This window comes from Grampus griseus (assembly GCF_964374135.1).
Source record: "Grampus griseus genome assembly, chromosome: 5".
NCBI classification, from domain to species: Eukaryota; Metazoa; Chordata; class Mammalia; order Artiodactyla; family Delphinidae; genus Grampus; species Grampus griseus.
In genome coordinates, this window is record NC_138998.1 from 28,525,136 (window position 1) to 28,550,760 (window position 25,625).

General features: G+C 47.9%; 1 protein-coding gene across 4 annotated transcripts in view; it reads right to left on the minus strand.

Annotated features, from left to right (window-relative positions):
* MRAS (muscle RAS oncogene homolog) overlaps positions 1-25,625 on the minus strand; it is a 58,563-nt gene that overhangs the window by 16,309 nt on the left and 16,629 nt on the right. For 3 of the 4 annotated variants that reach the window (XM_082654125.1, XM_082654124.1, XM_082654127.1), the window contains exon 2: positions 17,190-17,400. In XM_082654125.1, coding sequence (XP_082510251.1) covers positions 17,190-17,382 — 193 coding nt within the window. In that variant the 5' untranslated portion in view covers positions 17,383-17,400. Of the gene's footprint in view, positions 1-17,189; positions 17,401-21,654; positions 22,028-25,625 lie in introns of those variants that run through there. The other variant, XM_082654126.1, reaches the window with a different exon arrangement.

Below are 25,625 nucleotides of genomic sequence, written 5' to 3' on the forward strand. Positions count from 1 at the left end.
ACACAGAAAGAGTGAAAAATGAAAAGATAAAAAAGGATATGCTAGCCACATGCATCCACAAAACAGAATTCAAGGCTAAGGAATTAAACAGAACAAACCAGGGTATTTATAATAGGAAAAAGTACAGCATCAAGAAATGCCAAAGTCATGAGTCATAAGCATATAAGAATGTTGCCTAAAATATATATATATATGTATAAAAAACTAATTTTTAAAACAGTAGGAAATGACAAATCCCACAATCATTGTGGGAGAATTGAACAGTCCTCCCTTAGAGATAGAACAAGTGACTCCCAAAATAATGATTTATCGTTAAATAATACAATTCACAAATGTAATCTGAGAGACTGAAAGAATGAACTTTACATTCAAAACCATAAATAAGTATTTTCAAACACACATGAAATTGTCATAAAAATTGGCCATATATTAGGCCATAAATAAAAATTTCAACAAATTCCAGAAAGCATAAGTCATATGGGTCATCAGAAATGAACAGAAACATGAGTATAAAAGAAACTATCGGGCTTCCCTGGTGGCGCAGTGGTTGAGAGTCCGCCTGCCGATGCAGGGGACATGGGTTCGTGACCCGGTCCGGGAAGATCCCACATGCCGTGGAACGGCTGGGCCTGTGAGCCATGGCCGCTGAGCCTGCGCGTCCGGAGCCTGTGCTCCACAACGGGAGAGGCCACAACAGTGAGAGGCCCGCGTACCACACACACACACAAAAAGACAGAGCCTGGGGAAGGGCCTCGTAGGCAGAGGAACAGCATGGGCAAGGGCCCGGGGGCTGGAAAGGAGAGAGCAGTGAGGAGGCTGGTGTGCTGGGGGAAAAGGTCTGTGTTGGGAAGAGGAGGGAGAAAGAGAAAGAGGAGACAGGGAGATCAGAGGCTGGGACCTTGGATCCTAAACTAAAATGTTAGAACTTGGGGGGCACTGGGGAGCTATTGAAGGTCCAGAAAGGAAAGGGATGTAGTCAGGGGAGAGAGAGTTTGGCATCCAGAGAGGGAGGGGGCTGAAGGAGGGTGCTTGTGAAGAGGTGGAGAAGGACCCCGAGCAGAGGCTACCAGGGTGTAAGCAAAGGCAGTGTGCTTCAGAGGGAGGGGAAAGAATGAACAGGGGCACCCCGAGGACATGGAACACAGGGAATGGGGGCCAAGGGGGGAGAGCAGAGTTGAGGGCGCCTTGGAAATTCCAAACCTTGGGCCCCAGGAAGGCAGGTTCAACCAGGGAGGAGTGGGGGCCGAGCTGGGCCTTGTCTGGTTTGCGGTCCACCCCTTGCCCACCCCTCCCCTCCACATATCCTGCAAAAGCCTGGTCACAGGCCCCTGGTCAGCAGCTCTGCCTCCAAGACTTCTGGGGAGGCTGCAGAAAACGGGCAGCTATGCTTTAAAAAAAAAATCATGATTCTGCCTGCATCCCCCATGCCTGATGTCATGAAGGTAGGAGGACTCCTGAGACAGGAAGTATTAGTCACTGTGAGAGGTGTTCTGCCAATGTGTGCATGTGTGAGCGAGACAGACGGGCAGACAGACAGAGACAGGGACAGACAGAGGCAGCCAGACTGGAGAAAGAGGGAGGAGAGAGACAGAGGGGGCCAGTGCTGTGCATCTCCATCCGCCCTGCCCCAGTCTTCCCACCCGGGGGTGGACGGGCCCTGCAGTGCTGCTGAGGAGGATTTAAGTGGAAACCCTGGAGCCGTTCTTGGATCTGGTGGATTCAGAAGCCGAGCCCACATGCTGGCGGGGATGGGGCCCCAGGCCGGCGGGCAGCCAGCATGGAGGCAGCACCTGCTTGGGGCCCTGCTGAACCCTCCCCCCATCCCCCTCCCTAGGTCTCTCCCTCTCCTTCCTCCTCCTCCTCCAGGGCTCCCAGAGGGAGGCAAACCCTGGCAAGGGGTCTGGTGGCTCTGACACTGGCCCAAGCTCAGGGTACAGTCCAAGCTCTTTGGCTAAGCGCAGTCCCACTCACTGTTCCGACTGGCGGCAAGCACCGCGCTGGGGCTTTATACACACACGTCCTTGCAGTCCTTTTCATGGCCCTGGAAAGAAGGTATTACTGTCCCCCTTGCACAGATGAGAAAACTGAGGCCCAGGGAGTTAAAGGGATCTGCTTAAGGCCACACGCTGGGGAGGAGGGTGCTCTAACTCCCCAAGGCCCAGCTGCCTCAGCTCATCCAGGCTGTTTGCTTCAACCAGAGGGTGTGGATCTGGCCGGGCTGTGTCTCGACTCCAGGCCTTTGCCCAGCCATGACTCCAACCAGAATGCCCTCTTGGGGCTCCCCCCAGCTGCCCTCCAGAAGGGCTACAGCCCTCCTCCTCTCCTGAGGGCCCCGCCGGCCTCTGACCTCCGACCTCCGTCTTTGAACCCTTGCTGGTGTGTGTGGCTCTGGTTCCTCCCAGACTGTGCCTCTAGGCCGGGCTCAGCTCCCCACCAGGTGGTGGAGCCCCAGAGCGTGGGAGTCTGGCTTTCATTTCCCTGGGTCCCCCAAAAGCTTCAGCACCCAATGAAGGGCTCAAAAAATATTTACAGAATGACTGGACAAATCGCACGCACGCTACAGGAAATGCAGTTATTGTGTTCAAGCAGCTCACGCCAGCTGTAAGGGAAACCACTAAAAACAGACTTTTGAAGTCCTATAACTCACCCTTCAGGGTGAAGTAAGGGTTCTGGAACATGAAGTAACACAGATGACCATTTCTGGAGATAATATGCCTCCAAGGACCGTGCGTGGTGTTTTCTATACCCCTCTCATGCACGGGCCCACTGTGCAAGGCAGGAGGGATGTGCCCATTTTACAGGGCAGTCAGGCAGCGAAGCCTGTGCTCTTCCTAAGAAAAGACTCCCATTAAGAAATGCCACCTAGTTGAGGGTCAATAGTGATGAAGCCTCCCCTTTCTGGGAGAGGGTGTGTATTGGGTAGGCTGGGTGCCGGGCAGAGGGCTGGATGCATCGACCAGGCACTGTTCCCAGAAAAAGGGCCGCTTTTTCCTTCTCCAAAGTGCTGGCCCAGTGTGGGAGCCAGGCCGCTCTAAGGGGAGGGAGCTAAAATCCCGTGGCAGGCGCCAGCTGGCTCCCTGGCGATGGGGGAAGATTTCCTCTGGCAGTGGCCCCAACCTTGACTAGCTGACCCCAGGGGAAAAGTGCTGGCCACCGGCCCCAGGGGACACTTGTTCTCATGACCATACCGCTGCAGCTGCAGGAGTGGGGTAAAGTGGGGGAGGTCTTGGGAGACGTTTCCATGAGGTCCACAGATTCATGGACTTGGTGGGCACATTGCATGTGTGGGTGCACACCCTTTCAGGGAGGGGATCCATGGCTTTGTGGGATTCTTAGAGGAGCCTGGACCTCCCCGCACCCCACCTCCATGTTGCTCTCAGGGAGGGAAGAGAAGAAAGAGGGGAAAGAGCAGCAGCGGGGCTCACCTGTGTAACCAGGGACCCAGGAGCATCCCAGAGACAGGTGGGGGCCTGGGTCCCGGCCTGGCTCTGCCAGTCCCTGAGTGAGGAGCTGGCAGCAGTGTCCCCAAGGCCTGTGAAGAGGGGCAGGCCTAAAAGGAGGGGTGAGGACGGAACACCTGAGGTTTGTGGGGATGGAAGACAAAGTCCTGGAGGCTATGCCTCCTCCCCCCACCCCCACCTGGTCACCCCAAACCGTTCACCTACTCCACATCTGCCCCTGGGCAGCCACGTGGAGCCAGGAGGAGAGACCTCGGCTGAGCTGGCCTGGTTCCCTTAGAGCAGCTCGCAGGGCACCCTTAGAGCACCCAGTAAATCTAAACACATCCCCATCCAGTCCCTCCATTCCCAGGCCACCATTTCCCACCGCTTCCTCTCTCCTCAAGCCTCCACCCCCAGCTGAGGATCAGAAACAGATTATCAGGAGCTAAACTCCACAACTTTCCAAACCAACCCGCCTTGGAGACAGCAGAAGCCTCATACACTGCAGGTGAGGAAAGTAAAATGATACAGTCACTTTAGAAAACAGTTTGGCAGTTCCTCAAAATGTTAAACAGAGTTACCACAGGACCCAGCAATTCCGCTCCCAGGGGTGTACCCAAGAGAACTGAAAACACATGTCCGCACAAAAACTTGCACACCAATGCCCACAGCAGCATTATTCATCATAGACCCAAAGCGGAAACAACCCAAGTGTCCATCAACTGATGAATGGATAAACGAAATGTCATCCCTCCATATACAGCTGACCCTTGAACAGCATGGGTTTGAACTGAGCAGGTCTATTTATACCATTTATACGGGGATTCTTTTCAATAAATATACAAAAGTATATGTGTAGAACATCGTGTGCAAGACTTGTATTGAAGTGGATGGCCTATCCTTACATTAGGCATAAGGTGAGTGATATTTAAAATTACTAATCTGTTAGTTTTCTTATTGTTTTATAACTTTGCTTTCAAAGAATTACGTAACTGCAGAGTATGTCTCTTCCCCTCCTCAGCTTGTAATTAGAGAAACTGCATATGAGTCTATCATCAGGAGTAAGTGGTTTCTAAAAAAAAGTAACAGTGTTTCCAGTACTGTATTATGAATATGACTGTAATACTGTATGCTGTAAAAACTTTACAACGATTCATTCATTAGTGTTAAAGCTAGGCTACTGGGAAACAGCTGTATCGGTTACACTAGGCTACCATAAAGTGCTCATGTCGCTGCTTCTTTGTTATCAATGCATGAATCATTATACCTGTGTATAAATATGAACTTCTTTTTCATAGTATCCTTTCATTTTTGATGTTTAGTGTTAGTAACACATATAATATCTACAGTGCTTTGTATCCTATAAGACAAAAGTGATGTAGGTACTGACAGACAGATATAAACAGATGACATAAACTTATGGTATTGATAAATACAGTACTGTAAATGTATTTTCTCTTCCTTATGATTTGCTTAATAACATTTTCTTTAGCTTACTTTATTGTGAAGATACAGTATATAATATATGTAATGTATAAAATACACGCTAATCGACAGTTTATGCTTTTGGTAAAGGCTTTGATCAGTAGCAGGCTATTAGTAGTTAAGTTTTGGGGGAGTCAAAAGTTATAAGCAGATTTTCAACTGCGAGGGAGGTCGGTACCCCTAACCACCACGTTGTTCGAGGATCAACTGTACTAGAATATTATTCACACGTAAAAAGGAATGAAATCCTGAGACATGCTACAACATGGATGAACCTTGAAAGCACTGTGCTAGGGGACAGAAACCAGACACAAAGGTCACATGTTATATGATTCCACATATGTGAAATGTCCAGGATAGGAAAATCCATAAAGACAGAAAGGAGATGAGTGGCTTGGGGACTGGGGGGAGGTGAAGGTGGGGGGAATGACGGATAATGGGTGTGAGTTTCCTGGAGGGTGACGAAAATGTTGAGGATGAGACAGTGGTGATCCCAGGGCTCGCTGATCTGTGACATCTGTCAGCAGTTTGTGATTGCACACCTTTGTGTATATACTATCAGCCGCTGAACTGTACACTTTAAAAGGGGGGGATTTTACACGTGAATTATATCTAAATTTTGAGGGAAAAAACCCACCTCCCTTCTCTGAAATGCGTGCTCCGCCTTCCCCTCTCTGCGGTGGACGCCCCGGCCTACTCCTGTCCAAGACCATCATCCCTCCAGCTGCCCACTGGATCTCGTCCCCTGTCACCCATGGAAGCACATTGCTGCTATTTTGTCTCCTCCCCCTCCTGCATCATCCGTTTCCCTATCGGTTCATTTCCACCAGTATGTAAACATGGTATAATTTCTTTCACCTTAAAAGAAATGAACAAAGATAAAGAAGAAAAAATTAAAAATAAAAAACCCCTCCCCTTGACCTCACACCTTCCAGCTGCCGTGCATTTCTCTCGTCCTCTTTACAGCCACACTCCTTGACCGATCTGTTTTTACTGCCTGCCCTTCCTCTCCTCCACTCTCTCTCTTTTTTTTTTACATCTTTATTGGAGCATAATTGCTTTACAATGGTGTGTTAGTTTCTGCTTTATAACAAAGTGAATCAGTTATACATATACATATGTTCCCATATCTCTCCCTCTTGCGTCTCCCTCCCTCCCCCTCTCCACTCTCTTGAACCCACTGTTATCAGGCCACTCTATCAAAGCTGAGCTTGTCAAGTCACCATGACCTCCGTGTCACTAAATCCAGTGGACACTTCGTGGTCCTCATCCCACTGGATCACTCACCAGCATCTGATGCACTTGATGGTTCCCTCCTTTTTGAAGAGCCTTCTGCACTTGGCCTTGGTATGTCACTCTATCTTGCTTCTTCTCTGACCCTAATCACTCTCTGAGCATCAGTGGGTCGCTGCGCTCAATCCCGGGACCCCGTCTCTAAACACGTTCACTTTCTCAGAGGTCTCCTGTCTCATGGCTTCATGTGGCAACTCCCAAGTTTCCATCTCCAGCCTGCACACCTCCCCTTACTCCAGACTCAGACCCCAGGTGCTGGTTTGACTTTTATTTGTATGTGTGAAAGACATCTCAGATTTCACATATCCAGAATTAGACTCTTAATTTTTCCCTCAAACTTGCTTTTACCAGTCTTTCTAAACTTTTAAAAAAAATTTATTTTAAAATATTTTTAAAAATTTATTTCATTCAAGTATAGTTGATTTATCAGTCTTCCTAATCTTGATAAACGTAACTCTATTCTACCCGTTGTCCAGGTCAAAGGCTCTTCCCTCCATACTCCTACCCCATCCCACATACTCCATCGACAAATTCTGTTACTTCCTCCTTAAAATACATCCAGACTCTCCTTCTCACCACCTCCTTTATCGATGCCCTAGTCTACCATTAGGAGCCTCTTAACTGGTCTCCCTAGTTCTGCCCTGGCTCCTCTCTGGTCTATTGTCCACACCACGGCCAGAGTGAGCCTTTGAAACATCAGTCAGACCATGCCTGTCCTCTGCTCAAAACCCTCCAGTGGCTTATTTCCCTACAAGGCCCTAGAAGATCACTGCTCCCTAGCTATCTCCCTGATGTCTCCTATTAGCTTCTCTCTCACTTCCTCTGCACTCTAGCCTCCTAGCTATTCCCCAAACACATCCCTGCCTCAGGACCTTTGCACCTGATCCTCTGTCCAAGATTTTCTCCCCCCCAGGTACAGGCACAGCTTTTCCCTTCAGGTCTCTGTTCCAACACCACCTCATCGGGAAGGCCTTCCCTAATGGGCACAGATAAGATAGCAACCCCGTCCTCACTGTCTATTCCCTTCTATCTTGCCTCATTCTCCTTCACAGCATTCATCACCACCTGACACAGTACATATTTGTTTATGCCCTGTCTCCCCCATTCTACCAGAAGCTTCATGAGAGCAGGGCCCTAGCTTTGCCAACTGCTGCACGCAAAGCGCCCCAAAGACAGCAACAGGTGCCCAGAAGTATTTCTAGAATGAACTAGTGAACAGTCCCACATACATAAGTCTCGGGGACCGATCCACACAACACTGGCGGGGAGAGGTGGAAGCTCCACGTCAGGGGATCAAGCCTCACTCTGGACCTCCCCAGATGCAGGCAGATGGGTCAGTGACCCCTCATCTGCACATGTGATAGGACCTATTCTTGAAAGCACCAAGCCACTCTCTGAATATAAATCATATTAGAACAGCCCTAGCAACAAAAGCATTACCGAGGCTTTCTACGTGCTGAGCTTCACAAGGTGCTGCGTTCCCTCCGTCACTCAACAAATAACTAAGCACCCAATAGGCGCTGCTGGCACCAGAGATACAATGGTGGGCAAAGGCTCTCTCCTGAAGGAGCTTACAATCTGTGATGTTTCTTTTTTTTTTTGAACTTTTTATTTTATATTGGAGTATAGTTGATTAACACTGTTGTGTTCGTTTCAGGTGTCCAGCAAAGTGATTCAGTTATACATATACATGTATCTCAACAGTAGTACTGCTGCGTACTGGCCGGACCCTGTGCTGAGTGCTTCACGGGGATTGCTTTATTTCATCCTTGTAGCAATCCTGCTAAATTGAGATTAGTGTCTTCACTTTACAGGTGAGCACAGCTGCTCTTCGGCCAGTACACACCAGTGTTACTGCACCAGTGGGTGAAATGGTAAAATACTTCGGTACCATCGGAAAATTGCTGCCACCGCTGCTACCCTGTGTCCCCAAGAGCCCTCCCCCTGGGAACGCAGACCTTCTGCTCCCGCAGCTGTCCAGCAGTAGCTGCTAACACTGCTGAGGGCGGAAGGAGCGACAGCGACCAGGCTTCAGGGTCAGGAAGGGCTTTCTACCAGCAAGCACCGCCCCAGGCACCTTGGAGATCAGTGAGCTCTGCGTCACTGGAAGCATTCAAGCAGGGATGGCTGATGGAGGTGAGATGAAGGGTCAGGCAGAGAGGCCTGCGGGGCTGAGTTGCATAATCTCAGGCCAGCGGCCATGCTCCCTCAGAAAGGAAAAGAAAGAGGGAAATCCCTCCCACATCACTGTGGGCAGGGAAAGGGGAAGATGGGTGGGAGGACGGGTGGAAGGACGGCCAGCTCTGCCCATACCCCCCTCTTAGTGGGGGCCACAAGGAGGGGTCTACTCTGAAGTTGGCCTAAGGGCTGCTGAGCATAGAGCCCACCATGCAAAGCCCCCAGCTCAGAAAAAACTCTCATTAAGTGTTCCTGTCCTCTTGCTGCCCTACCCACGTCCTCCTCCCCCCACCTCCCCAGAAAGAATGTGGATTCAAGTGTTCGGGGAAAAGCCAGGTCCAGGCCCCTCCGTGAAGACAACAGCACTTGTGTCTGCGGTTTGGGCAGAAGCCAGGGTGGAAACGTCCCAGCTTCTGAGGGTGCAGGAGGGGAGCCAGGGTTTTCACTCTGCAGAGACTGAGCCCTTGCCAGGGACAGAGTGGCTGCAGAGCGGGGCCCAAGAGCCCCTAGGTGGGAAGGGGTGTCCGCAAGGCCACTGTCCTCTGTCGATGGAAGAAAGATGCCAGCTTCCAGAGGCTGGCTGGGCAGAGGGCGGGGCTGGCAGCCATGTGGGTGGGAAGGCCCAGATTGTTAAGTGGGCAGAAGATCTGGTCAACATCCTACCCTGCAGGACTGAGGCTTGGGCCAGAGTGGGAGGCAGGCTGACAGGATGGGACGCACTTGGCAGAGTGAGGAGGCCCTAGGCCTGGCTCTGCCTCTAGAGATGTCTGAGCCCGGCAGTCACTTCTCCATCTGCACTGCAGTTTCCTCAGGTGTAAAGTAAAGGGGGCTGATACCACAGCGCTCAGGAGCCTTCCAGCTCCAAACAGACTGGAAGAACAGGCAGGCAAGCACTCCAAGACAAAAGAAGTGAGAGCAGGGACTGGAGCAGATATCTGTATGCCCACGTGCACAGCGGCTTTGTTCACGATGGCCAAAATGCAAATGTCCATTGCCGGATGAGAGGCTCAACAAAATGTGGTAGGTGCATAAAGTGGAATATTATTCAGTCTTAAAAAGGAAGGGAATTCTGGCACATGTTATAACATGGGTGAACCATGTGGTAAGTGAAATAAGAAAGTCACAGTCGGATATTGTATGATTCCACCCGTACAGGGTCCCTAGAGTAGTCAAAACCATAGAGACAGAAAGTAGAATGGGGGTTGCCGGGGGCTGGGGCTGATGGGGAAATGGGAGCTCTTGTTTGGCAGGTACAGGGTTTCAGCTGGAGGAAATGCAAATGTTCTGAAGATGGATGGGGGTGATGGTTGCAGAACAATGTGAATGTACTGAATGCCACAGAACTGTCCACTTAAACATGCTTAAGATGGTCAGTTTTACATTACGTATATTTTACCACAAAAAAAACAAAAACAAACACAAAACTCCAGGACTCTGGGCCTCCCTGGTGGTGCAGTGGTTGAGAGTCCGCCTGCCGATGCAGGGGACGCGGGTTCGGGCCCCGGTCCGGGAAGATCCCACATGCCGCGGAGCGGCTGGGCCCGTGAGCCATGGCCGCTGAGCCTGCGCGTCCGGAGCCTGTGCTCCGCAACGGGAGAGGCCCCAACAGTGAGAGGCCCGCGTACCGCAAAAAACAACAACAACAAAAAAAAAACCTCCAGGACTTTGACTAAGGCTCGGGTCTTCCTGATTCATGAAGCCGGAGAACTGGGGTACGGGGAGTCATACAGCTGACAGACAGGGTGATGGGGTCCAAAGCCACAGACCCCCGAAGAGGGAGATGGGGAGCCGATGCAGCCCCACAGCGCAGAGGTGGGGCCCAGATGATGAGGAGGCGATGCCCCCAGAGTTGGGCCCTTAACACTGCAAGGTGAGACAAAGGTCCCAAACCCTTGTGGGAAAGAACACAGAGCAGGCTTGCTCCAATGTTGGGGGGCCCCACAGACACTGGGGAACCTGGCTGCTGGCCCCTGAGGTCGGCCATCTCCTGTCTTTTAGATTCTGCGAGCACCAGGGCAATGAGACTCCTTGAAAGACAACAAGAAATAGGTTTGTAAGTGGGAAGACTGAGACTCTTCAGTATGGAAACCACAGAGAAGGCCCCCTGAGCAAGTTTGAGCATCTCTGCTCTGAGATTCAGATCAGAACTGGAGCCCCTGGTCCTCTGAAGACCTTGGGCAAGGAGCTGGAAGGGCAGGTGTGTGTGTCTGCCGACCCTGATAGTCCAGGCCACGCCCCCTTCTCCCTGGGATTTCAGCTCCATTCCCAGAGGTGCAGGGACCAACTGTGTGAGGTGGGAGAGGTTTTCCCACCCAGCCACACTGACGGAGAGTACAGGAGACAAAGGGAAGTTGAAACCATTGCTGGCTGTGTGACTCCCTCTGTGCTTTATTTTTATAGTGATAACAAAAGTAGCTACCACAATAGTGTTTGTAAGGATGAACAGTACATAGCACGGGCCTTCCACACAGTAACTGCCCAACAGATATCATTATTGTCTCCTCCTGTTCATCATCATTATCACGCTGCCATGTTTTTCTCTTTCTGAATTTGGAAGAAGAGAAACCCCAGAGTTCAGAGTGCTTGGCAGGCATCCCAGGCTTAGCACCTCCCCCAGGATGCTGTGGGCTCCAGGGAAGAAGGATGTCACGGGTAGTCCCGTCCATCCCAGGGCAGCCAACAACCCCAGAAGAGTTCAGCCCCAGTAGGGGTCAGAGTTACACCCAAGCCTAATACAACCAGCCTTTGATTAAAGTTCCCCAAATATGGGACAACCTTTTAAATGCCAGACTAATTAGTATTTAGCTGTAATGCTTTAAGCCTTTCTTTTCTTAAAACAAGACCTAATTGAGTAGAGAAGTGTGCTAATCTGGGAATCCAGTACCTACTCCTGAGGCAGGCCTGGGTGGGCAATGCCCTAAATCAGGCCTGATTCTGGGGGCAGGATCAGAGGCGTAGCACCTAAGGGGAGCCCAGGAGCTTCAGAACACAAGCTCTGCAAATTCACACTTATAAAGTAATGCTATGGCCATGCTTCCTCCACTGCTATAAATGTCATCCCCAAATCTTCCTAAAACCACCCTTGAGGAAAAAAAAATCTTTTTCTAGAAACAACCTTGGGTAATCTAATATCCAAAGTTACTTTTAAAAAATGTTAGAGGGACTTGCCTGGTGGCACAGTGGTTAAGACTCCATGCTCCCAATTCAGGGGGCCTGGGTTCAATCCCTGGTCAGGGAACTAGATTCCACACGCATGGCACAACTAAGAGTTCGCATGCTACAACTAAGAAGCCTGCATGCCACAACTAAGAAGCCCATGCGCCGCAACTAAGGAGCCCGCCTGCAGCAACTCAGGAGCCATGTGCTAAGGAGCCGGTGCAGCCAAATAAATAATAAATAAATAAACATTAAAAAAAATCTCCATCATTAAAAAAAAAAGTTAGAAAAGTTAATATGGCAGTAGATAGAAATAATATTTATTGAACCAAGGCATGACGTTACTCTCTTACATATGCATTATGCAATGCTTTTCAGAATGTCTTCTGTGGAACTAGCCCAGAATGATGTGCAAAAAAATGGTCCTTTGGGAAACCCTAAGGATAATATATTCTTCCAATATACTTATAACGTATGTTTGTATATTGAAGGTTCTTTCAAGCCCTGCAGTAAAGAAACTGCTTACATTTATTTAACTCAGTATATCCCAAAGAGTGGTGTATATTCAAATGGGTGATGCATGAGATGATTTTAGAAAGTGCATAAATGTTTTTAATTTTAATGGTTATATATATTTATTTTGATGTCAGTTGGCAAATAATATAGCTAGCACATCAAACCTATGATTGCACATATATTGCTCAGGACTCATTCGTTCACTCATTCCACGGACATTTACTGAGGACCTACTATGAGCCCAGCAGTATTCTAGATGTTGAGAATGTAGCAGTAAATAAAATAAAGTCCCTGCTCTCATAAATTTACTTTTTAGTGGGGAGTGACAAAAACTCAAACAAACAGAAAAATATATTGAACACATATAAATATATGTTCAACAGTAAAAGGCAGAATAAAGAAAAACAGTTGGGCAAGGGGACAGAAGTGACAGGGGTGGGGTGAGTACTAGTGTAGGGAAGACCTCTCAGACAAAGGGACACTTGAACGGAGAGCTAAATGAAGGAGACTGTCTTTCTGCAGGAAGAACGTGCTGGGCAGAGAGAACACCAGACACAAATCCCTGACGTGAGAATATGCTTGGCACCTGGTGGAACGGTTCCAGGTTCCAGGGCGGCAGACAAACCCTAAGGGATGCTTTTTAAAATTAATTAAATCAAATTCAAATACCATAATATTTGCCCTTTTAAAGTGTATATACACAAAGTTGTTCTATTTTTTTAGAGTGATGATTTGGTTCTGGTTCTGGCCAAGATGAAGTACTGGGGGTCAGATTTACCTTCTCACCTAAACAACCAAAAAACAGACAAAATATAGGAAACTGGATTTCAAGACACTGGACATCAGGCAACAAAGGATGGTGACCCCTGAGAGATGGGATACAAAAGAGGGGAAGGCATGGGAGTTCCCTGGTGCCTAGTGGTTAGGATTCTGGGCTTTCACTGCTGTGGCCTGGGTTCAATCCCTGGCTGGGGAACTGAGATCCTGCAAGCCAAGGCCAAAACAAACAAACGAAAAACAGGGAAAGGCACCTATGAACGTTCAGCTTCCCAGCTTACTGCCCTGAGAGAGCTTCTAGGCCACAGTGTTGAAACCCAGGGATAAAGAATATCATTTTATAATAATAAAAAGGTCAGTTCATCAAGAGGATGATCCAGCCTAAACATTTATGCACTTAACAACAGAGTGTCAAAATACATGCAGCAAAAACTGATCGAACTAAAAGGAAAAAAATAGGCAAGTCCACAATTAAACTGTGAAATTCAACACCCCTCTCTCAATAATTGACAAAACAAGTAGACAGAAGATCAGTAAGGATACAGAAGACTTAGAGAACACTACCAGCTTGATCTGGTTGACATTCGTAGAACACCCCACCCAACAGAGTGGAATACACATTCTTTTCATGTGCACATGGAATATTTGCCAAGATAGACCATATCCTGAGTCATAAAACGAGCCTCAATAAGTTTTAAAGAATTCAAATAATATATTGTATGTTTTCTGACACAATGAAACTAAAATAGCAATCGATGACAGAAAGATCTCTGGAAAATTCCTAAATAGTTGCAACTAAATGATACACTTCTAAATAACCTAAGGGTCAAAGAAGATATAAAAAGGGAACTTGGAAAGTATTTTTAACCTAATGGCAATGAAAACACAACATATTAAAATTTGTGGGATACAGCTAAATGAGTGGTTAGGGGGAATTTATAGCACCAAAATGAATATCTTATTAAAGAAATGTTCAAATCAATGACATCAGCTTCCACTTTAAGATGTTAGAAAAATTAGAGCAAATTAAATCCAAAGTAGGAAGGCAAAAGGAACACTAAACATAAGAATGGAAATCGGGCTTCCCTGGTGGCGCAGTGGTTGAGAGTCCGCCTGCCGATGCAGGGGACACGGGTTCGTGCCCCGCTCCGGGAAGATCCCACATGCCGTGGAGCGGCTGGGCTCGTGAGCCATGCCGCTGAGCCTGCACATCCGGAGCCTGTGCTCCGCAATGGGGGAGGCCACAACAGTGAGAGGCCCACGTACCGCAAAAAAAAAAAAAAAAAAAAAAAAGAATGGAAATCAATAGAATTAAATGGGAAAAATCAATTTACTGGTTCTTTGTGAAAATCAATGGCATTGATTTTCAAATCTCTAGCCAGCCTGATTAGGAAAAAAGAGAAGACACAAATTACCAATATCAAAAATGAGAGATGTAACATCACTACAAATCCTACGGAATATAAAAAGATAATAAGAGAATATTATGAACTTGATGCCAATAAATTTGATAACTCTGATGAAACGATCAAGTTTCTGAAAGGCACAAACTACAAAAGCTCACTGGAGAAGAAATAGATAACCTGAATAGCCCTATATCTATTAAAGAAATTGAATTTGCAGTTAAAAACCTTCCCACTAAGAAAACTCCAAGCCCAGATGTCTTCATAGGTGAATTCTACCAAACATTTAAGGAAGAAGTAATACCAATGTCGTTGAAATTCTTCCAGAAAATTGAAAAAGAGAGAATACTTCCCAAGTCATTCTATAAAGCCAGAATTACTCAGACATTACAGGAAAACTACAGACCAACATCTCTCAAGAACACAGATGGGGCTTCACTGGCGGTACAGTGGTTGGGAGTGGGCCTGCCAATGCAGGGGACACGGGTTTGAGCACTGGTCCAGGAGGATCCCACATGCCGCAGAGCAGCTAAGCCCGTGCGCCACAACTGCTGAGTCTGTGCTCTAGAGCCCGTGAGCCGCAGCTACTGAGCCCACGTGCCACAACTGCTGAGGCCTGCACGCCTGGAGCCTGTGCTCCGAGATGAAGGGAGGCCACCGCAGTGAGAGGCCTGTGCACCGCAGCGAAGAGTAGCCCCTGCTTGCCACAACTAGGGAAAACCTGTGCACAGCAACGAGGACCCAATGCAGCCAAAAATAAAATAAATAAAATAAATTTATTAAAAAAAAAGAACATAGATGCAACAATTCTAAAAAACTTTTAACAAATCAAAGCCAACAATATATAAAAAGATAATATATCATGACCAAGTGGGGTTTATCCCAGGAATACAATCTTGGTTTAACATTAGAAAAACTAATCAATGTAATTTACCATATTAAAGACTAAAAAAGAAAAACCCATATGATTATCTCAATAGACACAGAAAAAGCATTTGACAATATCACATTCCTGATAACATTCAATGTCATTCATAACATTCATTCGTGATAAAAAACTCTCAGCAAACTAGGAATAGAAAGCAACTTCCTTGACGTGATAAAGGGCATCTATAAAAACCCTACAGCTAATGTTATACTTAATGCTGAAAGACTGAAAGCTTTCTCCTGAAGATCAAGAACAAGACAAGTATGTCTTTAAGTCAATGAAATAAGGCAAGAAAACGAAACAGAAGTCATCCAGATTGGAAAGGAAGACGTAAAACTATCTTTACTCACAGACATGATCATCTCTGCAGAAAACCTAATAGAACCTATAAAAAAGCCACTAGCACTAATAAGTAATTAGCAAGGCTGCAAGTTACAATATATAAAATTCTATTGTATTCCTATATACTGGCAATAAACAATTGAAAACTGAAATTAAAAAAACAGTATCATTTATAATACAGAGGTAAGCATAAATCTGACAAAATATGTAAAAGGCCTATGCACTCAAAACTACAAAACAATTGATAAGCGAATTAAAGAAGACTTAAATAAAGGGAGAGAGATACTGTGTTCGTGAGTCGGAAGGCTCAACATTGTTAGGATGTCAATTCTCCTCATATTCATCCATACGAATATGAATCAACACAATCTCAATCAAAATCTAGAATCTTAGAATTTAACTGATTCTAAAATTCATACGGAAATGCAAAGGACCTAGGCTAGCCAAAACAACTTTGAAAAAGAATGAAGTTGGAGATTTAACAGTACCTGATTTCAAGACTTATTATAAAGCTACAGGTACCAAGACAGTGTGCTATTGGTGTTAAGACAGACAATAGATCAAACAGAATATATGGACAATCAGTTTTCATCAAAGGTACAAAAAAGGCAATTCAGTAGGGAAAGGACAATCTTTTCAACAAATAGTGCTGGGACAACTGCATATCCATATACCAAAAAGATGAACTTTGTCCCATACCTCATACCATATACAAAAATTAATTCAGGATAGATCATAAACCTAAATATAAAACCTAAAACCATTAAACTTCTAAAAGAGAACATAGGAGAAAACCTTTGCGACCTTGGGTCAGGCAAAGATTTCTCAGACACAACACGAAGCGGGGTGGAGAGTCACCTAAAAGAACAAACGGATAAACTGAACTTCATCAAAATTAAAAACTCTCGTCTTTGAAAGACACTGTTAAGAGAATAAAAAACAAGCCAAAGACTAGGAAAAAACATTTGCAAATCCCATGTCTGAGAGAGGACTTGTATCCCCGTGGTTTTCAAATGTCATAGAATGACATTCTATGATTAATGGCTCTTTGTTTCGAGACTGAGATGGTATAAAGTAAGAATCAGTAAGAATCTAGAACAGTGGTTCTCTAACTTCGTCACCTGAAGGGCTTGTTAAAACACAGGTTGCTGGGCCCCACCCTCAGAATTTCTGAACTGGTAGGGCTTGAGGGTTTTCATTTCCGATTAAGTTTCCTGCTGGTGCCCCTGCAGCTGGTCTGGCTACCACACTTTGAGAACTGCTACTCCAGACCAACTTAGACTAAACTAGAAACACAATGTCAGATGCAAGACTCCCCACCCCACCCCAGGGACAGTTTTCAAATAAACTATGTTTATTAAGAGAAAAAATTGATTTCCCCCTTTTTAATTAGCTAGAGACATCTATAAATGTTAATCAGAGCTTCTGATGAGAGAGAAATAAACATGACATCACTGAATTGGCTTGATTCTAGCCTTGCCTCTTTGTCGAATACACATTTTGGTTTCCACAAAGTTGTTCAGAATTCACCCTGGAAAACATACACAGCCTTATACCAACCATCCCATAATGGCAACACAGAAGAAACTGGCATGCCCTGCTGAAGCCTATCGACTTTCCCTGACCCCCGCGTAACGCCCCACCCACAGGCAGGGCTGCATCGCGTCTCACCGTCCAAGATGGCCCACTGGTTGTCAATCTCTGTATGCTTCAGGTAGGAGTCTTCGATGGTGGGGTCATAGTCAGGCACAAAGATCTTCTGGAAAAACTGGATGGTGAGGGCGCTCTTGCCCACACCCCCGTCTCCCACCACCACCAGCTTGTACGTGGGAAGGTTGTCGCTGGGGACGGCACTGGTCGCCATGTCGCTGGTAGGTCAGACCTGGGGAGGCAAGATAGGTGGAATGAGACAGGGGACTTCTTCTTCTCTGACTCAGGGGAAAATATTCACGGGGCTTCCTCCTTTCTTACAGAGTAACAAATACTCCCAGTTGTAGAAAGTTTTGAAAATGAAGACATGCAAGAGAAAAGTGCTACCCCAGGTCCCTCACCCAGAGACAATAACTGTTAAAATGATTTATTCAACCATTTACTGAATGTCAACTATGTGCCAGGCCCGGTCTTGGGGATATAATGCCACACAGCCTTTAACCAGCCAAAGGCCATGTCAACGAAGTTTTTCCACCATCAAATTCCACCCTAGTCCTGTACAGTTAAACACGTGGGCGTTAGTCTGAGCAGGGAGGGCAAGGAGGTTCGCCTTTCACATCAACTCTGGTCATTGGACTGTGGTGCTGAGAAGAATGGGAGGCTGTCTGAGCTTAAAGGAAAAGACAGTCACAACAGCTTAGCACAGCTGAGCTCAGCGTCTCTGAGCCCCTTCCAACTCTCAGAATTCTGTGATCCTGGCTCTGTTCTCTGATCTCCTTGGCCTCTATCATGTAGAAAGTCGTGTTAGACTCTCATGACATCTGGTCAACCCCTCTTTTAGCTGGGGAGGAAGAAGAGGAGGATCAGGGATAAGTTTTATTTTGATGACGTTGAGTCCAGTTAAGGCAGTGGTTCTCAACCAGGGGCAATTTTGTCCCCCGGGGATATCTGCAATGTCTGGAAATATTTTTGGTTGCAAAAACCAAGTGGGTGCTACCAGCGTCTAGTCAGCAGAGGCCAGGGATGCTGCTAAAGATCCTATAATGCCCAGGAAAACACCCCCAGAACCACCCTAAAATGTCCACAGTGCCAAGGCTGAGAAACGTTGAGCTAAGCTGACTAGGCAGGGGCTGGAAATATGCGACCAGGATCCTAAAGAGCAATTGAGCCTGAACAGATAAGGACTGACTGTGTAGAGGTGATGGCAGAGAAGTGAAGAGTGACTTTGGAAACTGCACCACAAAGTACCAAGGAGGAGAGGCGGGCAGAGAGCATGGAAGGAGCATTCAGAAAAATAGGAGGGGAACCAGGATCTGTCACAGTGATGGCAGCCCAGGGTTTCCAGAAGGAGGAGGTTGACAGCACCGAAGGCTAAACACTGGTACGGGATGAGGGAGGAGAGTCACCTAAAGAACAATTTGAGGGTGTTGCCAGGGACCTAAGATGCTAACTAGGGAAAAGCACAAACCACCTCTGGTAGGGCCATTCCTGGGTAGCTTCAGGACTCATAGAAGGGTAGGGGGGCAGGCAGCACGCCAGGGGACAACGAACTGTGTGTCCTGTGTGCAATCACTGCTGCTCGGGAAGGCCACTGACTGAGCCATAGTTTCCTTACGTAATAGATTAAAGGGCTGGGTTTTCACAGCTGTTCTTAGCTCTAAAAGAGTCCTCCGTTCTAGATTTCAACAGAAAGGACGTTAGACACAAATGTAGGTTATGTGGCCACGCTGATTTGCATGGGGCTATAGGCGAGAGTCGTTGCATAATCTTTTGCAGTTACTGAAGCTTGATGTTGACATTTAGGGTTTCCCTGCAGTGGCAGGGAAAGTAGGCGCTTTCACACGTTGTGGGTGAGAATGTAAATCTGTCCAAACTGGACTGAGAATACACTTGCATAAATACATCAAAATTTAAAACAGACATATCCTCTCTCAAAGCTATACCACATGTGAGAATGTAGTCTAAGGAGGTAATCAGACAAGTGTACAAAGATGTTAAGAACAGGGGTAAAAACGGAAATAACTTAAATACTGGGGGGCAAGTTAAAGAAAAATTTATCCATACAATGCAATACTATACGGCCATTCAGAAGGACGATATTCCCTAGCCTAGAAAAGGTTTATAATATACATGGGAAAAAAAAACCCAGTCTGCAAAACAGCAAGTACATATGATTACACTTCCATGAAGCTACCATCTATGAATCTACATGTCTAGGGTGGTTCTAGGCATAGAGAGGATTGGCACGTAGCTGTCTCTACAGGAGACTTACGGACACTTTCTCAGATTTTCAATTTTCTACAAGAAGCATGTGTTCTATTTGTGTATCAGAAAAGCTGAACAGTATTAAAATATTTCCACCAAGCAGCCACATAGCACAGGGAGATCAGCTCGGTGCTTTGTGACCGCCTGGAGGGGTGGGATAGGGAGAGTGGGAGGGAGGGAGACGCAAGAGGGAAGAGATATGGGAACATATGTATACGTATAACTGATTCACTTTGTTATAAAGCAGAAACTAACACACCATTGTAAAGCAATTATACCCCAATAAAGATGTTAAAAAAAATATTTCCACCAAATAAAATGTTCGGGCCACCTGAAAATGTGCGATTCCCTCTCCTTCGAGTGGGGATTTATAACTCCTTTGGTGCGGGATAGAAGGACCAGGTCCCAGCTGAGCCCCAGCATCTGGTGCCCCCATCCCCCCTAGGTGGGGATGACAGTGGGGTTAAGCTGAGCCTTCAACACACTGAGCTCTCCCACGTGACAGAGCTGGTGGTCCAAAGGGGCCAGAGAGGAGGTGAGGGAGACAAAAATGAACCGCTGTCCTAGCCTGGGGAGGATGGTGACACTAAGCCAGCGTGAACGTGTCTGCCTATGAAAGAGGCTGTTTTTAAAGCTCCCTTCCAAGAAGATACAAATGCTCGGGCTTCCCTGGTGGCGCAGTGGTTGAGAGTCCGCCTGCCGATGCAAGGGACACGGGTTCGGGCCCCGGTCCGGGAAGATCCCACATGCCGCAGAGCGGCTGGGTCCGTGAGCCATGGCCGCTGAGCCTGCGCGTCCGGAGCCTGTGCTCCGCAACGGGAGAGGCCACAGCAGTGAGAGGCCCGCGTACCGTAAAAAAAAAAAAAAATTGAAGTCAGAAAGAGAAAGACAAATACCGTATGCTAACACATATATATGGAATCAAGAAAAAAAAATGTCATGAAGAACCTAGGGGTAGGATGGGAATAAAGACACAGACCTACTAGAGAATGGACTTGAGGATATGGGGAGGGGGAAGGGTAAGCTGTGACAAAGCGAGAGAGTGGCATGGACATATACACACTACCAAACGTAAAACAGATAGCTAGTGGGAAGCAGCCGCATAGCACAGGGAGATCAGCTCAGTGCTTTGTGACCACATGGATAGGTGGGAGGGAGGGAGACGCAAGAGGGAGATGTGGGAACATATGTATATGTATAACTGATTCACTTTGTTATAGAGCGGAAACTAACACACCATTGTAAAGCAATTATACTCCAATAAAGATGTAAAAATAAATAAATAAATAAATAAATAAGCTCCAAGGATATGATGTATAGCACAGGGAATATAGCCAATATTTTATAATAGTTTTAAATGGAGTATAATCGATAAAAAGTTTGAATCACTATGTTGTACACATGAAGCTAATATAATATTATAAATCAACTATACCTCAATAAAAAAAATTAAAATAAATAAAAATGAAAGCTCCCTTCCCTTCTCGCTGGCAGTAACGTGAATAAAAAAATACTAAGTGGGTGGGAAGGTATCGGGAAGGAAAACCGTTTCCCTTGATTTTCTTCTCAAGATAAAACAAGATGAGAAATACACTAGGAAATATGATAGAGGACCAACCTTTGAGGCGGTGCTCAGACCACCCACAGCAGAACCACCTGGGGACTTGAAAAAAATCGCCCTCTGCTTGCGAAGCAAGGCAGCTGGCAGGAAATGGTCAGATGAGGGCTGATTTCCTTTCACAGTGCCCTGCACTCAGGAGTTGGGCCCTGAGAGGCCACGGGGGGCCAATCTGGGGTTCCCTCCCACCTCAGACTCAGTGGAACAGGGTTAGAATGCACGGTTAACACAAACCTTGGACTGGGTCCCTCGTGGGGAGAAACCCTTTAGTGCTTCCCATGCCTGATGGGTCAAGTCCTCGCCCCTTCACTGGACATTCAAGGCAGTCACTGGCTGCCATCGCTGACCTCTCCAGTGGGACCCACGTTGCAGCCTCTGACACTACTCTCTCCCAAGCAACTCTGTGTTCCCCAGCGTGCCCTGTGGCCCTATGGAGCCCTCTGCCCACCCCACCTCCTACTGGGGCCCTGGGGAGAGCGCACACCTCTTCACAGGTCAGGCCCAGGCCGAGGAATCGCCTCTCGGGAGGCACCCCCTTCGACCCCGTGCCCCACAGTTCCTGCTGCAGAGCCCACCACCACACTTGAAGTTTTCTATACTTACTGTACACAACAGGGCAGGGATGCATCTCGTCCCTCCCTGGATCACCAAGGCCCAGCACCACATCAGCAAGGACAGACGTCAGCTAGAGGAACTGGGGGCCCAACAATGGCCTTTCTGAACAACCATCAGACAACCCACCAGCCACAGCACTGGCCTCCCCACACAGAGGGCTCGGGGGCAGCTCTCCCGGCCAGGCCTTGGGACTGTCTCCCTCCTTCTCCCAAGTCAGACGGATCACACAGATAAGACCCTTCCAGGAAGCAAGTGTGAGCCCAGGTTTACAAAGGCGGGACCATGAGTCCAGAAAACCCCTCAATCTATAAGGGCTCTCGGCCAGATCTTCTCTTCATGCACATGTTTTTCCAGTCTTCAACCTCCCCCGAAATAATCCCTGACTAAAATGATGTCTTTGTAAACAGGGAGGGCAGTCAAAACGCCAAGGGGCGTGCACCACACTCCTACAAAATCGGCTGATCTCACGTGGTGTGGAGAAAGAATTTTTAAAGTCACCAGAGGCTATGACGAAAGTCACCACAGGATAAAATGTTGGTCGGTGCTTAAGGAGCAAACTGTTTCCATTTAGGACATCCCTCTCCTCTCCAGTCTATTCAACTAGACGGCACCTTGGAGATCATTCTAGAACGCTGGTTCTTCACCATTTGGGGGTCATAGATGGCCCCTTCGAGGTGGGAGAGTGGAATAAGGTGGGCCCGGGGCTCCCTTTAAAGTCTCGCCACCAATTTTCCGTGCCTGATACTCTCCTGCCCACCAGCTGAGCGACCTTGGGCGAGTTAACCTTTCACAGCCTCAGTTTTTTTACTTGAAAGATAGAGTTGGCTAGAGAATCATCCTTTGCAGGATTGCTCTAAGCGGGAAATTAAAATGTATGAGGCGAGCCCAGCTTAAAGAAGGTGCTCAAATGTTTGTTCTCTCGCCCTGTTTACTTTGTTCCCAGAAGAGGCGGACCCACAGTCTCCCTCCCTCCCTCCACTCTGAGGCTCCGCGGTTCCCAGCCTCCTCCCCCGCCCCCATCAGAAGCCCCGCTGCCACCTCAGCTCCCTTGCAGTCAGATTAAATAGGCTCGTGTGGCAACGTCACCCATCAGTTAGAACACTGTTTCCATGGGAAATGGCTCCGAGGTTCCAGACAGCCCACTCCACTCAGAAACCAACTTTTGGAACCGCAGCCCCTGGGCGGAGGAGGCGCCGAGCGCTGGTTCCCATGGCAACCACCGCTCCCAGAGCCCTTCCCAGTGCCCGAGCAACCCAAACCCCGGCTCATACTGGAAACTTCTCTCTAAAAGGCAGTATCACTGCCTCGACGATTTTAATGACGTGTATACGAAAACTTCAGGCATCTTTCGGCTGAGAAATAAACTTTTTTGGTGACTGTCTTTTGCTCCCTTTCTCTCCCCACGATTAGCACCCTGGGCCTGCTTGGTTTGAAGTTGTTTCCTGAAAGGCAGATTTCGTCTTCCCAGCAACTGGGGAGCTCCAAGAGGACAACAGCCACGTCTCCTCATTCTCTTGACCTCTCACAGGGCCAGGCAGGGCCCAACACGTGGGAACCTCAGGGTGTATTCGCTGACTGACTACTCCATACTGGCCCAATAAGCAGGGCGTGACACCCTCCCTTCGGACAGGGGTAGGCTCGTGTCCCTAGGAAGTGGGGGCTGGGTGGACCCATGACCCCAGAATAACCTTTTCACCCAGCAATTTTCAAAGTGTGCTTGGAGGGAGTTCCTGAGACCTCCTGGGAAGCCTTGTGCAAAGCCCCCTCTGTTCTCAGGGGGGCAGCTTGGGGTGGAGCGTCAGTCATAGCCTTGGACTCTTCAGCCAGGCAGCTTGAATTCCACTTGTGTCTCTGATACGGACTCCCTGTGTGACGTGGAGCGAGTTTCTTAACTTCAGGGAGCCTCAGTTTCCCCATCTATAAAACAGAACAGGACCCTCAAGAATGTGTAATTACAGTCCCAGTGGGGGGGGGGGAAATGGAGGGCCCCCCAGTGAGGGCATATTTGCACTGATGTGCAAAGCAGCTGGGCCCCTGGGCTCCCTGCAATGTGGTAGAGCCTAGTGATCTGGACCCCTGCTTGCCCCATCCATGGCCCTGAGAGCACCTGAACGCATAGGGCTGCTGGAGGACCCAACATAGTAACAAATCCTAGGACAGCAGTGGGCCCCAGCAGCCCCCCAAAACAGCAGTGCCCAGTGGTTATTATCTCTTACCAAATCTGCCACCTTCTCCCCAAGTTCCCAGTTTCTAGGGCTTCTAGAGAGCTTGTTTCCCAGAAGAACAGCCCAGAACACTGCCCATTTTTCTAAGTGGGCACATGGTAAAAGAAATGGCTTTGGCTGCAGACACTGTCAAGGGGCTCACGGGCTTCCTGGCCTCTCCATGCTCCCCATCCCCCAAGTACCACTTCCGAAGTGATGTCATAGTCCTAGCCAGAAGAAGAGGTGCCCAGGAGAGGCTACATGGCAGTAACAACCCCCACTATTTAGTGGGCATCAGCAGTGGGTGGATCAGACACCGAAGGTCAGGCTTGGAACCGTCGTGTTGCACTGCCTAGAATTCTTTCGGTCATTAGTTTTGCAACATCACAGGACTTTTCCTTGACTGTCTTTGTGACTCGTAACCCATAGGGCACTCTTTATCTTCTCTGACTATAGGAGCTGTGGCAGTGGTCATCCCAGAGCCTCTCCCAAAGATGCTACCAACTTAATTGAAGGTTTAGTTTTCACTGCTTTTTGCTTCTCTATTTCCATACTAATTATTTTAAAGACCTCCCCTAACCCCATCTGTCAAACTACGAGTTGTCTGGTAAATAAAGCTGGAAGAGGGGGACACGTTCGTTATTAATGCAGCTCTTGGGAGAGTGAATGGACTTTCATTCACATTGAGCTGAATCAGCCCTGGGAAGCTAATCTCATCTCTGTGACGTCTGGGTGTGCCCAGTGCAGGGGGATGAGGATACATTGGGGGGTGACCCAACCCATGTGGAGGAAACGGCTCTGCATTCCAGGAGCTGCCCTTCCCTTCTGCACAATTCCCAGAAATGGGCAGCTTCCCCAGGGCTGCTGATTTGCAGGCTGTGCAAAAGTGGCGTGCGGCCCCGCCAGGGGTCTAGGCCACTTGGCATCCCTAAGGCTCCACTCTCCCCTCCCTAAGACTTTGCTCTGCCCTTTGTCTCCCACCTTTGCTAATCCCAGCCCAGCACTGTCACTGCATCACTCAACCCCTCCGGGAAGGCAGCGCATTCAGCTCACTTGATTATTAAGATTTAACCACCAATCCAACCGTGTGTTATTTTATGCTGTACAGGACCTTAAACATCAGCAGGTCTGGATGGTATGTGGCATGGGTGCCTCCCCCGCTTTCCCAGCGCCAATGGCAGACACCACAGTCCATCGTGGTCCTCTTTCCTGCTCAGTCTTACAACCCTTTTCAACGCAGCACCCTTGGTAGCCACAACCAGGTGACTGGTCCGGAGAGGAAACTTGTTTGCCGTCCCAGATCGAACCCACTACTCTTTAAGTTCCCTCCAAAACATCCCACCTACTGGCTGTCCTGTTCCATGGGAGGGGCTCAGGACCTTCTGGGGGAGCCTGCCTGGCTACCTCTGGAGAACTCTGTTACCCAAGTCTTCTGGGTAATACATTAGCCCCTGCTTTTCTACCCCATCAAATCCAAGCTCCTCTGCCAGGATCACACCTGGACTGCTGATAGCAGGGCAGAAATATCAGACAGGAGTCCTGAGATCCAGACAAAGGCCAATGCCTGAAGTAAGCCAGGCCCTTGACCTTACTCATGAACCCCAAGTACCACGTGCTTCCTTATACCACAACTATTAACACTAGGGTCTTACTTGCTAGTGTGTGAGTACCTCCTGACAGAGCCTGGAGCTTAGCCATCTACAACCCAGCGCTATGAGTCCCAGAAATGACCTGCTATAATAATTACAAGGGTGA